The 16,193-nt window shown below is 42.5% G+C and overlaps 1 protein-coding gene across 1 annotated transcript; it reads right to left on the reverse strand.

Moving 5' to 3' along the window:
- Positions 1-4,106: 4,106 nt before the first annotated feature.
- On the reverse strand, positions 4,107-7,679 carry LOC127316460 (proteasome subunit beta type-3). Its single transcript, XM_051346855.1, has 7 exons — positions 7,522-7,679; positions 7,257-7,438; positions 7,058-7,165; positions 5,932-6,021; positions 4,798-4,882; positions 4,519-4,613; positions 4,107-4,306 (listed from the first exon to the last, which is right to left on the reverse strand). The coding sequence occupies exons 1-7, from the start codon at positions 7,525-7,527 to the stop codon at positions 4,258-4,260; spliced, it is 615 nt and encodes a 204-aa protein (XP_051202815.1). The 5' UTR covers positions 7,528-7,679; the 3' UTR covers positions 4,107-4,257.
- Positions 7,680-16,193: the final 8,514 nt, after the last annotated feature.

The following is a 16,193-nucleotide window of genomic DNA, read 5'->3' on the forward strand; positions in this document are numbered from 1 at the left end:
TGCGTTGCTCCGGGTTGATTAACTAAACGGAGTTGTGCATGTAACCGTAAGCATTTACTGAATGAAACATATTCCATGTTGTTTACCACCTCAGCAGCATCTCTTGTACGGACGAGCAGAGGGCTAAAGCGCGGGCACCTCTTATGACTGTGTGATGACTGTAGAGTTGGGCGATGACGCTCCAATGTGACGATGGACATATTGTGACAGAACGGTCATCATTAATTCCTTGTTGGCAGCCGCCCTCCTCAAGAGTGGACTTGCCGCACCCTAGCACTCCTCGATAGGCAAACACATTGCTTCTGTGATTTTTATCTGCTCCACATATGTTTCGTGATCTTTTTTTGGAAAAAAACTTGTGCGAAAATGACAAACCAAATTTTGAATTAGACTCAAATTTAACCCAACTGATCAAAATTGTAGCAAGTATGTGAAATCAGGCACGGTGGATCACGGGTGCTGCAGAGCATTCTCGCAAATATGTATTTGTGTAATGAAATTTGACTCGTGTGTATTGAGCGTGGACGGCGTGTCAGGTTACATGATGATGTGCACGATTCTAAAGTGCGACTTGATGTGACATTAATTTTGTGCCTCCTCCTTCTATTTGTTGGCATTAAAGTTTCTTAAGTATTTTCTATTTGTTGGCAGGTTTAGTATCATTATTCATTAAGATGCATATTGTTAGTGTGTATCTTAGGCTCTATTTCTACGTAGCTATTTCAGCTTGAGGAATTAAAATGGCCCCGGTGCCAAATAAGCCAATATAATTAATAAAGAAAGCTTTCCCTCAAATAAAAATTTAATAAAGGAAGCTGCGGGGAGTAAAGAAACCTGCAACTGCAAAATGCTTACCAGCGCGTGAGCACGGACTACACCACGCCATGAGTGCTCATCTCCATCTCGTATCCTTCAGCGATACCACTGCACCATCATGCAGTACGAGATTAGCTGAAAAATGATGGGAGAGGGGCAGCACGTAAAGCAATATCCCTCCTCATCATGTGCAACCTCTAACACCATGTCTAAGTGTCTAACTCCATGTACACACCGGCAATGCGCTGTTTGGCAGCAGGGCCATGGAGAATAGTACCACGCCATCGTCCGACGGAAGGCACACACACCTTCAGAAGTTCAGATTTATCGAAACCCAAGAAAATGAAGCAGCATCCTATGCTATGCTCGCGTGCAGCGCCGTAGACTGGTCGTCCAATGGACGCCTCTGCCGCCGTTGGAGGGGACGACACAGCTTTCAGTCCCCGTTGGGGCGCATGGGTTCGATTGTGGCCGTGCGAGCTTTCACCTCTGCATGCTTCACGTGGTCGGCGCTGGAGCGTGCAGGCTGGGCGACGGGTGTGTACTCCTTCCTAGGTCCTAGGCCTAGCCACCACTCATGGCAAATTTCAGGTAGCTCCTGTAAGCCCCGTTTACGTACCAAGGCAGGCACTCACCAGATCTGAGAGCCAAAGTTCTTCACACGAACTCGTTTGGTTTCCACAGCGGACCGCTGCCATTGCCAGAAGTGGGCAGGCTAGAGGCGGGCGACGACTTGAACTTCGCGGCAATCTTGTCCGACTCCGCGGTGACCAACTCGTGTTTTTCAGCAGCTAACTGCAGGAGTTCTTGAGGAGTTCGGACGTCGTCATGGCCTCGCAGGCGTCGAGTAGGAAGAAGGGCTGGCGGCCTGTGTCGGAACCGGACGTATACACACCGGCCGGCGAAAGGATGTGGACGCGCACGGCCAAGGCCGGCGCTCCGGTGGGCCTCACGGCAGGTCAAGGTCTTGAACTCTTGATGATGATCTGCATCTTGGCAGATTGACTAACCCCTCCCTCGCTTCTTCAATCGTTGGTCGTACTTTAGGGCAGGTCTCTTCTGATCGATCTCACGTCGTGGTTGTGGCCACCTATATATCGAACCTGGGGTGGGAGCTTGGGGGTCGTGATCGACCTGGAGTTGTTTTCCTATGATGGAAAACGATAGGATACGAAACGGGTTAGCCTACGATCGGCCTAAAGTGCTTGGGCTCTCTAGGATACAGAAACTGAGTCCTACTCATCATAAGCCACAATATCGTACGGACGAACGAAGAAAACAAACGAACGAAACTGCGTAAATGCTTCTCCCTTTATTATTAGGTATAGATGGTTTTTTTAAAACCTTTTGAGTTCGGTATTGCAATCTCAGATTACTTTTTTTCGATAAAGAATATCAGATTACTTGAGGGCTCTTGAGTTGTTGTGAGGCAATGAGGTGTTTTACCATTTGATCAAGATTTGGTATTTTCAAATTTGCCCATGATTGGGTTGTAATAATGTTTTAATTGCATAACTAGAGCCCGTAGGTTTATCTAATCTTGGTGTAACTAGATCTTTAACATCGAGCTAATGCTTCATGTTTTTCTTTGTCATGTCATGCAAAGCCTGATAAACATTCATGTATATATATCGCGCAGATTGAATTTTTACTTGAGTAGCTATGTCTCTTCTCATGTTGTGGGTGTAAAGTTTCTCTATCAATCACTTGATCTTGATCCAAATTTAGACAAACTTCCGATGTGTTTCATGGGACGGAGGGAGTACTTGCGTTGTCGCGCCTAATTAAAAAAAATTGCGGGGAAATTTGAGAGCTTTATTGATCAAGCACAGCACCTAATCGATCAGACTGAATTCTGATGATCAGAAAATCTAGAATATACTCAAGCCAGCTATTCGTGCCCATCAGTGTAAAAGCAAGCTTCATACATAGCTGGCCGAATGATTAGCTGATCTTGTTACATGCTGAATAACAAACTAAAATTTAAAGCTAGCTCTCCTATTTCTTGCATAATTCGAGTCACGACCGAACAAGAGCCGTGACGAGTGTTCCAAAGGTTAACAACCTCTAGGCAATCCATCTCCAGAACCACTTTTTGAAATCCATGAAGATTAGCAAAGATCACACCCTCTCGGAGAGCCAATGCTTGTGCAATTAGTAGATTAGTTATACCAAATAGTTGTTTACTCCATGCTCCAAGATAGTTTCGTTGGGATCTCACAACACCACCAGCCCCACCCCGACGAGCATCTAGTGCCAGGCCAATAGCGGTATTGAGCTTGATAATATCATCATCCGGCAGCCTCCACCCATGTTCAGGTAACACACCCGCATGCATCTTCGGGATCGATAGAACAACAAGCACCTCCTTCGCCATCTTGACCGATTGGACAGGGTCATAAGAACCCTTATCTTGTGTCACAGCTATTCCTCGAGCTCCAGATCGCCCACATTGTAGCGATAATTTTGGCTCGATCTGAATCCGAAAACCGCAGGTCACAAGGATATCCCATGACCAAGGCTGTGGGTGAAGTTCGTGGCAGAGAAAAATCGAGCCAAGATTGAGCTTCAACCCAAAACTTGTGTGCATGATCGAACAATGCATGCATGATATCTACGTTTGCTCCCAAGCATAGCTTGCACCTGCCTAGCTGTGATATATGCCCATGCTTCAGTATGTATTCTGCAGGTAAAATACCTCTCAATACCCGCCACCAAAACACACGCACCTAATTAATTTGCTAGTCGGTCAAGGTGAGCAAGCTTCGTACATGTATCTTGATGACTCGATCCCAGCCGAAAGCGTCGGCCACGAAGCAAGGTCAGTCTTCTCGGCCACTTTCCCATTGTGCGGAGGAGAGAACGCAACACACACCGACTGTTGGAGCCTTGGAGGGTGCCGAAGAAGAATAAATCGTCAGTGGAGACGACAGAGGACATCAGGGCAGCTAAACCCACAAACCGAAAATAGTTTACTGTCAAATTCCCATTGGTAATTTTTCTGGGCAAGCTATTGATAGTTGGTGTGGATGTCGGCGCCTAGTACAGCCGGAACACCTAAAGCGTGTTATTGAGCTGGGAGGGGCATTTGGCATTGCCACCGACTATAATCATCACGGTTCGCCTGAACTTTTTGTTGCCTATTTTACTGTTTGTTTAACTCGATTTTACCTATTTTTACAGCTAATTTTTTAGAACAGATTATAAAATATGAAGTGAGCCGACACCGTTTGTTTCAAAGTTACGGAACAGAGCTCGCAACACAGACGTCTCACCATAGATCGAAAGGGTAAAGTCAAGGAAAAAACAAGTGCTTCTTCTAAGGGTAAATATAACATCATCACAATATTAGTTCAGAATTTAGGCACAACCCTGATAGATAATGCTGCCGTGAACCAGAAACAGCAAGCAATGAAAGCATGGGACTGCGGCTGAAGAACTCTAGTCCATCCTGCCCTTGAGCACCCGCTCTGTAACTTCGGTCGGCGTCCTGCAAACCAAAAGGATAAACAAGAACTAGATCAATAGTCAGTTAAGGGGAGCCTGGAGATGACTCAGCTGTGGATGCAATACAGCTTCGAGCTTTCTATGACATAAATTTTTGTCTATTGTTTCCCACTGATTTGTTTATAGACAAGGAAAGTAACACGTCAACACTAAATAGTTCATAGAGCTGACAGCGGAAGCAAGTAGTCAACTTACACAACCAGAACGTAGCCTCCCCACCCGCTGAGGCAATCACGATCAACTGATGACAACAGAGCTTGTGATATGGTCTCGAAGAGTTCATCGGGTTCCTTTGTCATGGAAAATAACATGGGTGTCAGGTAACTTGTACAATACGAAATAACTGTAAAAGACTGACAACCTAAAGTGCAAGGCAGTCATCGCCGATGAAACTGTATAAAATGAGGCAGACCCAAGACAGAAATGTTAGTCAAGCATGTGACGCTGGCTAAAATTAATCCCACAAAGACGTACCATGTTTGGTTTGTACATGGATTCACAAGCACCATATAAAGACTCTGATGCTGTCCCTGAGACAACGAAGTCCTTCGCCAGTTCCCTGCATATGAACAAATATCTCCAATTAGCTCACTAAAAGATGACTAGATGATACAGAAATGCATGATGGAACTGACAGGTCATAGAAAAATATCCAGACAGAACCATAATAGTTAAGTGGAGGCTAGCTCGTTAAATGATACAGTCCTCGATGATGGATCGGCGAGTACTCCACGATCAGCGGCTAGCTAACGTTATGGGCCATTAGTGGTGGTTCATTGCCTATAGTGTTGTAATCCAGGTTACTGATTCAGTACATATGAAATGAGAAGGGAAAATGACTGTCAATTTCAAAAAAGAAACGAAAAGGCTAGCAAATCTGGGCAGCCTAGACACATCTGTATGAGGACGGAAAAATTGTGAGTTGTGTATTGAATGGTGAATCAAATGCAGCAACGGAATATCCAGAAATATATTTTTCGATCATGCAATGCTCTCTGAAAATAAAGTTTCACAAATATTTTAGAGCATTTGTTATTAACGGAGCAGTGCATAGACACAAACTATATCCTTGACGCGCTTGACAGCAAATCAACTCCAGACATGAGTGAGATGTAGGGCAATTTTTTAATGATGATTAGCCATTTTTCAAAATGTCATCTTGGTCTAACTGGATATATGTAATCTAACACAAATGTTAAGGGAACTGGACCTGGTATATACCCCAGACGAACAATATGAACTATATAAAAGCATAATACTCAGGAGAGCAGCAATGAGCAGATAATCAACTCCCACCATGAGTGAAACAGGGGGCAATTTGTTAATGATGATTTTACTCATTTTTAAAATTTATAGGTCACTTGGTTCAAGATGACAGAAATATATGTAATCTAGAAAAATGTAAAGGGACATCCCCCTATCTTTGATTGTGGAATCTGACTTCGAAAATAAGAACCAAAACAGGAATAGTAATCCATAGAGTAAACAACAACAACAACAACAACAACAATGAGAATCAGGTAACCCACTAGAATACCATGTATATGAAATACATCGAAAAGAAAACTCTGTGGTAAAATCAAAAGAACACACGAAACTGATACTTACTTTGCACCAATGCAGTCCATGGTGCAAATAAATGGCACATCGTCCTTTCCAAGTCCAGCTATAATTGGCTGGCAGAAGTATGGTCCAAATCTGGAGTGTTTCATTAACACAAAAGGTTAGATAGACCTTTCTCCTTATCAAAACATATAGAATGAAGAAACATGTTTAGCATAGATAATTACTGAGCTCATTACTTAGTGCAAAAGCTAATAACATAATGCCAGAGGTCATAAATGTTGCATAGCTAGAAAGCTTACAGACGCATGCTAATGAATCAGAAATTACGGTTCATGTCTTGCCCAGTCAATGATAAAGCTTTTCATTCTTGGAGAAACTAAGCTCGGGTTCTACTCCAAATATTTCCTGATTTGTGTCGTAAATTATCTACGGATTTTACTGATCATTAGCTTAATCCCTACTCCTAACAGTAAATACAAACAACCATTTGCACAAATTAGGAGCGTACAACTAATGTGACGCTCAGATAAGCTCATAAAGTACATCCTAATTACTCCTTTAGTGGAAGAAGAGGGCCAAAAGGGGGAATCTAAAATGTTCAGCACCGTATATCCATATGTAGCTTTTAAGTACTACACCGCAACCAGATCACCACGCCACAAAATAGTGGATTCTTTTGAGCAGATTAGCAATCTACAAACACTGTCTAAAGATCAATGCATGCTTCATTCTGCACTAAATTTAACAAATCGATAATCAAGGTAATGGTACCAGCTTTGCTGTTGCAACCTTACTTCTTAGTACACCTCAATATTATGGTTATACAGGCAGTAAATTTACACTAGCCATAAGCTCTATGGTATGGTGCTAATTCCGTATTGCAAAAGTCTACACTGAAACATAAAACTAGCTGGCCCTGCCTCCAATCACTCTGATGTTCATATAAGAAGCTCGTAAGCCACCTTGAAAAGATGAAGCTCTTATGCAAAACCATAGGAACACATTGTTGCGCCCTATATATGACACTACTAGACGGTTAAGAAGCCCTGATTTGCATCTTTCCGCACAACACTAGACCCCAACCAACTGGATTCAAATTTGCATCCAACCAGGTCTACTACTTTGTCACGCGCGGCGATTCAGGTTGGACAAGTAAAAAAGAGCTGACCTCTTCTCGTAGAGCATCGCGGAGACGAGGCTGGCGAAGGTCTCGGGCTTCATGTCCCGCTCCTCCCGCAGCTGGTAGAGCTTGTGCTTGAACACCAGCCGCTGGTACCTGCACGGAGAAGCAAACCCTAAGACGACCGGCGAGAGGAGAGAAACCAGAGGCGAGAGGAGCGGGGGGCGGGGGATCGATCTGTGCTCACAGCGTCTGGGCGTCGGAGGCGAGGCCGGAGAGGCCGATGTAGAGCTTGGGGTGGATCTCGAAGACGCGCTGGAAGTCGGTGGCGACGGTCTGCAGCTGCACGCCGAGGCGGCGGTCGCTGGCGATCGCGAAGCAGTTCTTGCCCACCATGGCCACCACGGCGGACCCGTTGTACTCGAAGATCTGCGGGGAAGGGAGGACGTCAGGGTGAGGCGAGTCGAGATCTGTGGGTAGGGGAGGAGGGGAGACCGGGGCGGGGGACTCACCGACATGGCTGGCCGCCGGAGCTCGGAGGTCGCGGAGACGGAAGAGGCGGCGAGTTGGATTGGGGAGGAGGGTTCTCCGGGTGAAGGCGAAGTGGGCTTATGCGCGGCCCGGTTGGGCTTCTTGCGGAGCAAGAAGATGGCTGTTCGACTCGGGTCGGGTGCGGCTTCCGACTGCTGGACCCGGTGTTTCGGCCACGTCAGGGAAGTTTACGCTTGTGTGTAAAATACAATGATAATGCATATAACAAGCATATTATCTTGCTGATGGCACCTATCTTGACTGGGCCACACTGGTGAAGACGGTCCGTAATCCAAATACGGAGAAGACGAAGAGGTTTGCCAAGATGAAGGTGGCTTGCAGGAAAGATGTCGAGCGGAATTTGTTGTGCTTCAAGCTCGGTGGGCCATTGTCCGTCGCCCGGTAAGAACATGGTCGCTGAAGACCATGCATAAGGTGATGACATGTTGCGTGATCATGCATAACATGATTGTTGAGAACGAGCGTCCTGATGGCCGCAATGAGCACCACTGGGATTTTCAAAGTGAGCTGGTTGCGCCAATCCCTGGGGTGGTATCCTGTGCGGACTATCTGCATATGAATGTACAAGTCACTGACGACGTTGTGTTCACACGCCTACAAACAGATCTGATTGAGCATCAGTGGGAATTGCCTGACTATGAAGACAATGCCTAGAAGAATACCATCTTATTTTCATGTAGACTTTTAAAATTTTCGATGTAATAACTAAGATTTCGTTGAAACTGTTTATTTTGTTGTTTTCAAACATCTCAATTCATGCCAACTCGCAAATGCGTCGGGCCGATAGACGCACCCCCAGGCGCAAGCGAACGTGCAGACAAAAACAGTCATCCAAACTTAATAAAACATCAAATATCATAGTTTGTACATCCAAACAGGAATTGGAATTGGATATACCTTTTGATTTCAACAACAAATTCCAAGGGCGTTGGTGTCTATGCACTCTTCTATTCTTGTAGACAGTGTTGGACCTCCAAGTGCAGAGGTTTGTAGAACAACAGCAAGTTTCCCTTAAGTGGATCACCCAAGGTTTATCGAACTCAGGGAGGTAAAGGTCAAAGATATCCCTCTCAAGCAACCCTGCAATTACGATACAAGAAGTCTCTTGTGTTCCCAACACACCCAATACACTAAGGGTGTGTTTGGTTGAGCTGTGGCTTATCTGAAAGCAGCTGTGGGCTGTGTGTTGTGGCAAAGCAGTTGTGGCTGTGTTCTGTGAGAAAGCTGTAAAAGCGATTTGGCAAGTAGCTGTCTGAACTGTGGCTGTGACTGTAAATGTCCGATATACCCCTAAAGACTCGAGAAACTATTTATTAGTATTTAGCGATAATAATTTTATAAGAGATTGATTTAGATATACATAATGGGGTTGCAGCTAATTAATATAATAGATCAAGATGATGACTTTGGATGTACAAAAATAGCTATCGCTTTGGAGTTTGGACCAACAAATCAACATGCCACTATTTTCGAAAGCGAAGGGACCAACAACGTTTCAGGGCATAGCTCGTTTGGCAGTCTGCCGTCGTGGGGGAGGTCGCTCGACTGGCCGGTCGGTCGTTGATGGCGTGTAACTCATACGTTCGTTGGGAACCCCAAGAGGAAGGTATGATGCGCACAGCAGCAAGTTTTCCCTCAGAAAGAAACCAAGGTTTATCGAACCAGGAGGAGCCAAGAAGCACGTTGAAGGTTGATGGCGGCGGGATGTAGTGCGGCGCAACACCAGGGATTCCGGCGCCAACGTGGAACCTGCACAACACAACCAAAGTACTTTGCCCCAACGAAACAGTGAGGTTGTCAATCTCACCGGCTTGCTGTAACAAAAGATTAACCGTATTGTGTGGAAGATGATTGTTTGCAGAAAACAGTAAAACAGTATTGCAGTAGATTGTATTTCAGTAAAGAGAATTGGACCGGGGTCCACAGTTCACTAGAGGTGTCTCTCCCATAAGACAAACAGCATGTTGGGTGAACAAATTACAGTTGGGCAATTGACAAATAAAGAGGGCATGACCATGCACATACATATCGTGATGAGTATAGTGAGATTTAATTGGGCATTACGACAAAGTACATAGACCGCCATCCAACTGCATCTATGCCTAAAAAGTCCACCTTCAGGTTATCATCCGAACCCCCTCCAGTATTAAGTTGCAAAGCAACAGACAATTGCATTAAGTATTGTGCGTAATGTAATCAACAACTACATCCTTAGACATAGCATCAATGTTTTATCCCTAGTGGCAACAGCACAACACAACCTTAGAACTTTCTGTCCTTTGTCCCGGTGTCAATGCAGGCATGAACCCACTATCGAGCATAAATACTTCCTCTTGGAGTTACAAGCATCTACTTGGCCAGAGCATCTACTAGTAACGGAGAGCATGCAAGATCATAAACAACACATAGATATAACTTTGATAATCAACATAACAAGTATTCTCTATTCATCGGATCCCAACAAACGCAACATATAGAATTACAGATAGATGATCTTGATCATGTTAGGCAGCTCACAAGATCCGACAATGAAGCACAATGGGGAGAAGACAACCATCTAGCTACTGCTATGGACCCATAGTTCAGGGGTAGACTACTCACACATCACACCGGAGGCGACCATGGCGGCGTAGAGTCCTCCGGGAGATGATTCCCCTCTCCGGCAGGTGCGGAGGCGATCTCTGGATCCCCCGAGATGGGATCGGCGTTGGCGGCGTCTCTGGAAGGTTTTCCGTATCGTGGCTCTCGGTGCGGGGGTTTCGTCACGGAGGCTTTAAGTAGGCGGAAGGGTAGGTCAAGAGGCGGCGCGAGGGGCCCAGACCATAGGGCCGCGCGGCCAGGGCAGGGGCCGCGCCGCCCTATGCTCTGGCTGCCTCGTGGCCCCTCTTCGTTTCGTCTTCGGACTTCTGGAAGCTTCGTGGAAAAATAGGCCCCTGGGCGTTGATTTCGTCCAATTCCGAGAATATTTCCTTACTAGGATTTCTGAAACCAAAAACAGCAGAAACAAAGAATCGGCACTTCGGCATCTTGTTAATAGGTTAGTTCCAGAAAATGCACGAATATGACATAAAGTGTGCATAAAACATGTAGATAACATCAATAATGTGGCATGGAACATAAGAAATTATCGATACGTCGGAGACGTATCAGCATCCCCAAGCTTAGTTCTACTCGTCCCGAGCAGGTAAAACGATAACACAGATAATTTCTGGAGTGACATGCCATCATAACCTTGATCATACTATTTGTAAAGCATATGTAGTGAATGCAGCGATCAAAACAATGTATATGACATGAGTAAACAGGTGAATCATAAAGCAAAGACTTTTCATGAATAGCACTTCAAGACAAGCATCAATTAAGTCTTGCATAAGAGTTAACTCATAAAGCAATAATTCAAAGTAAAAGCATTGAAGCAACACAAAAGAAGATTAAGTTTCAGCGGTTGCTTTCAACTTGTAACATGTATATCTCATGGATATTGTCAACATAGAGTAATATAATAAGTACAATAAGCAAATATGTAGGAATCAATGCACAGTTCACACAAGTGTTTGCTTCTTGAGGTGGAGAGAAATAGGTGAACTGACTCAACATTGAAAGTAAAAGAATTGTCCTCCATAGAGGAAAAGCATCGATTGCTATATTTGTGCTAGAGCTTTGATTTTGAAAACATGAAACAATTTTGTCAACGGTAGTAATAAAGCATATGCATCATGTAAATTATATCTTATAAGTTGCAAGCCTCATGCATAGTGTACTAATAGTGCCCGCACCTTGTCCTAATTAGCTTGGACTACCGGATCATCACAATGCACATGTTTTGACCTGACCAAGTGTCACAAAGGGGTACCTCTATGCCGCCTGTACAAAGGTCTAAGGAGAAAGCTCGCATTGGATTTCTCGCTATTGATTATTCTTCAACTTAGACATCCATACCGGGACAACATAGACAACAGATAATGGACTCCTCTTTTATGCATAAGCATGTAACAACAATTAATAATTTTCTCATTTGAGATTGAGGATATATGTCCAAAACTGAAACTTCCACCATGGATCATGGCTTTAGTTAGCGGCCCAATGTTCTTCTCTAACAATATGCATGCTTAACCATAAGGTGGTAGATCGCTCTTACTTCAGACAAGACGGACATGCATAGCAACTCACATGAAATTCAACAATGAGTAGTTGATGGCGTCCCCAGTGAACATGGTTATCGCACAACAAGCAACTTATTAAGAGATAAAGTGCATAATTACATATTCAATACCACAATAGTTTTTAAGCTATTTGTCCCATGAGCTATATATTGCAAAGGTGAATGATGGAATTTTAAACGTAGCACTCAAGCAATTTACTTTGGAATGGCGGAAAATACCATGTAGTAGGTAGGTATGGTGGACACAAATGGCATAGTGGTTGGCTCAAGTATTTGGATGCATGAGAAGTATTCCCTCTCGATACAAGGTTTAGGCTAGCAAGGCTTATTTGAAACAAACACAAGGATGAACTGGTGCAGCAAAACTCACATAAAAGACATATTGAAAACATTATAAGGCTCTACACCGTCTTCCTTGTTGTTCAAACTCAATACTAGAAATTATCTAGACCTTAGAGAAACCAAATATGCAAACCAAATTTTAGCATGCTCTATGTATTTCTTCATTAATGGGTGCAAAGCATATGATGCAAGAGTTTAAACATGAGCACAACAATTGCCAAGTATCACATTACCCAAGACATTAATAGCAATTACTACATGTATCATTTTTCAATTCCAACCATATAACAATTTAACGAAGAAGAAACTTCGCCATGAATACTATGAGTAGAAACCAAGGACATACTTGTCCATATGCTACAGCGGAGCGTGTCTCTCTCCCATAAAGTGAATGCTAGGATCCATTTTATTCAAACAAAACAAAAAACAAAACAAACCGACGCTCCAAGAAAAAGCACATAAGATGTGATGGAATAAAAATATAGTTTCAGGGGAGGAACCTGATAATGTTGTCGATGAAGAAGGGGATGCCTTGGGCATCCCCAAGCTTAGACGCTTGAGTCTTCTTAATATATGCAGGGGTGAACCACCGGGGCATCCCCAAGCTTAGAGCTTTCACTCTCCTTGATCATGTTGCATCATACTCCTCTCTTGATCCTTGAAAACTTCCTCCACACCAAACTCGAAACAACTCATTAGAGGGTTAGTGCACAATAAAAATTAACATATTCAGAGGTGACACAATCATTCTTAACACTTCTGGACATTGCATAATGCTACTGGACATTAGTGGATCAAAGAAATTCATCCAACATAGCAAAAGAGGCAATGCGAAATAAAAGGCAGAATCTGTCAAAACAGAACAGTTCGTATTGACAAATTTTAAAATGGCACCAGACTTGCTCAAATGAAAATGCTCAAATTGAATGAAAGTTGCGTACATATCTGAGGATCATGCATGTAAATTGGCTTAATTTTCTGAGCTACCTACAGGGAGGTGGACCCAGATTCGTGACAGCAAAGAAATCTGGAACTGCGCAGTAATCCAAATCTAGTATTTACTTTTCTATCAACGGCTTTACTTGGCACAACAAAACACAAAACTAAGATAAGGAGAGGTTGCTACAGTAGTAAACAACTTCCAAGACACAAAATAAAAACAAAGTACTGTAGGTAAAAACATGGGTTGTCTCCCATAAGCGCTTTTCTTTAACGCCTTTCAGCTAGGCGCAGAAAGTGTGTATCAAGTATTATCAAGAGACGAAGTGTCAACATCATAATTTGTTCTCATAATAGAATCAAAAGGTACCTTCATTCTCTTTCTAGGGAAGTGTTCCATACCTTTCTTGAGAGGAAATTGATATTTTATATTACCTTCCTTCATATCAATAATAGCACCAACAGTTCGAAGAAAAGGTCTTCCCAATATAATGGGACAAGATGCATTGCATTCAATATCCAAGACAACAAAATCAACGGGGACAAGGTTATTATTAACGGTAATGCGAACATTATCAACTTTACCCAAAGGTTTCTTTGTAGAATGATCAGCAAGATTAACATCCAAATAACAATTTTTCAGCGGTGGCAAGTCAAGCATATCATAAATTTTCTTAGGCATAACAGAAATACTTGCACCAAGATCACATAAAGCATTACAATCAAAATCTTTAACCTTCATCTTAATGATGGGCTCCCAACCATCCTCTAGCTTTTTAGGAATAGAGGCTTTGCGCTTTAGTTTCTCTTCTCTAGCTTTTATGAGAGCATTTGTAATATGATGCGTGAAAGCCAAATTTATAGCACTAGCATTAGGACTTTTAGCAAGTTTTTGCAAGAACTTTATAACTTCAGAGATGTGGCAATCATCAAAATTCAAACCATTATAATCTAAAGCAATGGGATCATCATCCCCAATGTTGGAAAAAATTTCAGCAGCTTTATCACAGGCAATTTCAGCAGTTTTAGCAGTTTCAGGCAGTTTCTCGCGCTTTGCATTAGAAGTGGAAACATTGCTAACACCAATTCTTTTATTAGTATTAGTAGGAGGTGCAGCAACATGTGTAGCATTAGCATTACTAGTGGTGGTAATAGTCCAAACTTTAGCTACATTCTTCTCTTTAGCTAGTTTTTCATTTTCTTCTCTATCCCACCTAGCACGCAGTTCAGCCATTAATCTTATATTCTCATTAATTCTAACTTGGATGGCATTTGCTGTAGTAACAATTTTATTATGATGATTCTCATTAGGCATAACTTTCGATTTCAAAAGATCAACATCAGCAGCAAGACTATCGACTTTAGAAGCAAGTATATCAATTTTCCCAAGCTTTTCTTCAACAGATTTGTTAAAAGCAGTTTGTGTACTAATAAATTCTTTAAGCATGGCTTCAAGTCCAGGGGGTGAATTCCTATTATTGTTGTAAGAATTCCCATAAGAATTACCATAGCCGTTGCCATTATTATAAGGATATGGCCTATAGTTGTTACTAGAATTGTTCCGGTAAGCATTGTTGTTGAAATTATTATTTTTAATGAAGTTCACATCAACATGTTCTTCTTGTGCAACCAATGAAGCTAATGGAACATTATTAGGATCAATATTAGTCCTATCATTCACAAGCATAGACATAATAGCATCAATCTTATCACTCAAGGAAGAGGTTTCTTCGACAGAATTTACCTTCTTACCTTGTGGAGCTCTTTCCGTGTGCCATTCAGAGTAGTTGATCATCATATTATCAAGAAGCTTTGTTGCTTCACCGAGAGTGATGGACATAAAGGTACCTCCAGCAGCTGAATCCAATAAATTCCGTGAAGAAAAATTTAGTCCTGCATAAAAGGTTTGGATGATCATCCAAGTAGTCAGTCCATGGGTTGGGCAATTTTTAACCAGAGATTTCATTCTTTCCCAAGCTTGAGCAACATGTTCAGTATCTAATTGTTTAAAATTCATTATGCTACTCCTCAAAGATATAATTTTAGCAGGGGGATAATATCTACCAATAAAAGCATCCTTGCATTTAGTCCATGAATCAATACTATTCTTAGGCAGAGATAGCAACCAATCTTTAGCTCTTCCTCTTAATGAGAAAGGGAACAATTTTAGTTTTATAATGTCACCATCTACATCTTTATATTTTTGCATTTCACATAGTTCAACAAAATTATTAAGATGGGCAGCAGCATCATCGAACTAACACCGAGAAAATTGCTCTCGCATAACAAGATTCAAGAAAGCAGGTTTAATTTCAAAGAATTCTGCTGTAGTAGCAGGTGGAGCAATAGGTGTGCATAAGAAATCATTATTATTTGTGGTTGTGAAGTCACACAACTTAGTATTTTCAGCGTTGGCCATTTTAGCAACAGTAAATAAAGCAAACTAGATAAAGTAAATGCAAGTAACTAATTTTTTGTGTTTTTGATATAGCAAACAAGATAGCAAATAAAGTAAAACTAGCAACTAATTTTTTTGTATTTTGATTTAGTGCAGCAAACAAAGTAGTAAATAAAACTAAGCAAGACAAAAACAAAGTAAAGAGATTGAGAAGTGGAGACTCCCCTTGCAGCGTGTCTTGATCTCCCCGGCAACGGCGCCAGAAATCTAGCTTGATGGCGTGTAACTCACACGTTCGTTGGGAACCCCAAGAGGAAGGTATGATGCGCACATCAGCAAGTTTTCCCTCAGAAAGAAACCAAGGTTTATCGAACCAGGAGGAGCCAAGAAGCACGTGGAAGGTTGATGGCGGCGGGATGTAGTGCGGCGCAACACCGGGGATTCCGGCGCCAACGTGGAACTTGCACAACACAACCAAAGTACTTTGCCCCAACGAAACAGTGAGGTTGTCAATCTCACCGGCTTGCTGTAACAAAGGATTAACCGTATTGTGTGGAAGATGATTGTTTGCAGAAAACAGTAAAACAGTATTGCTGTAGATTGTATTTCAGTAAAGAGAATTGGACCGGGGTCCACAGTTCACTAGAGGTGTCTCTCCCATAAGACAAATAGCATGTTGGGTGAACAAATTACAGTTGGGCAATTGACAAATAAAGAGGGCATGACCATGCACATACATATCATGATGAGTATAGTGAGATTTAATTGGGCATTACGACAAAGTACATAGA

Source organism: Lolium perenne, chromosome 7 (genome assembly GCF_019359855.2).
Source record: "Lolium perenne isolate Kyuss_39 chromosome 7, Kyuss_2.0, whole genome shotgun sequence".
NCBI classification, from domain to species: domain Eukaryota; kingdom Viridiplantae; phylum Streptophyta; class Magnoliopsida; order Poales; family Poaceae; genus Lolium; species Lolium perenne.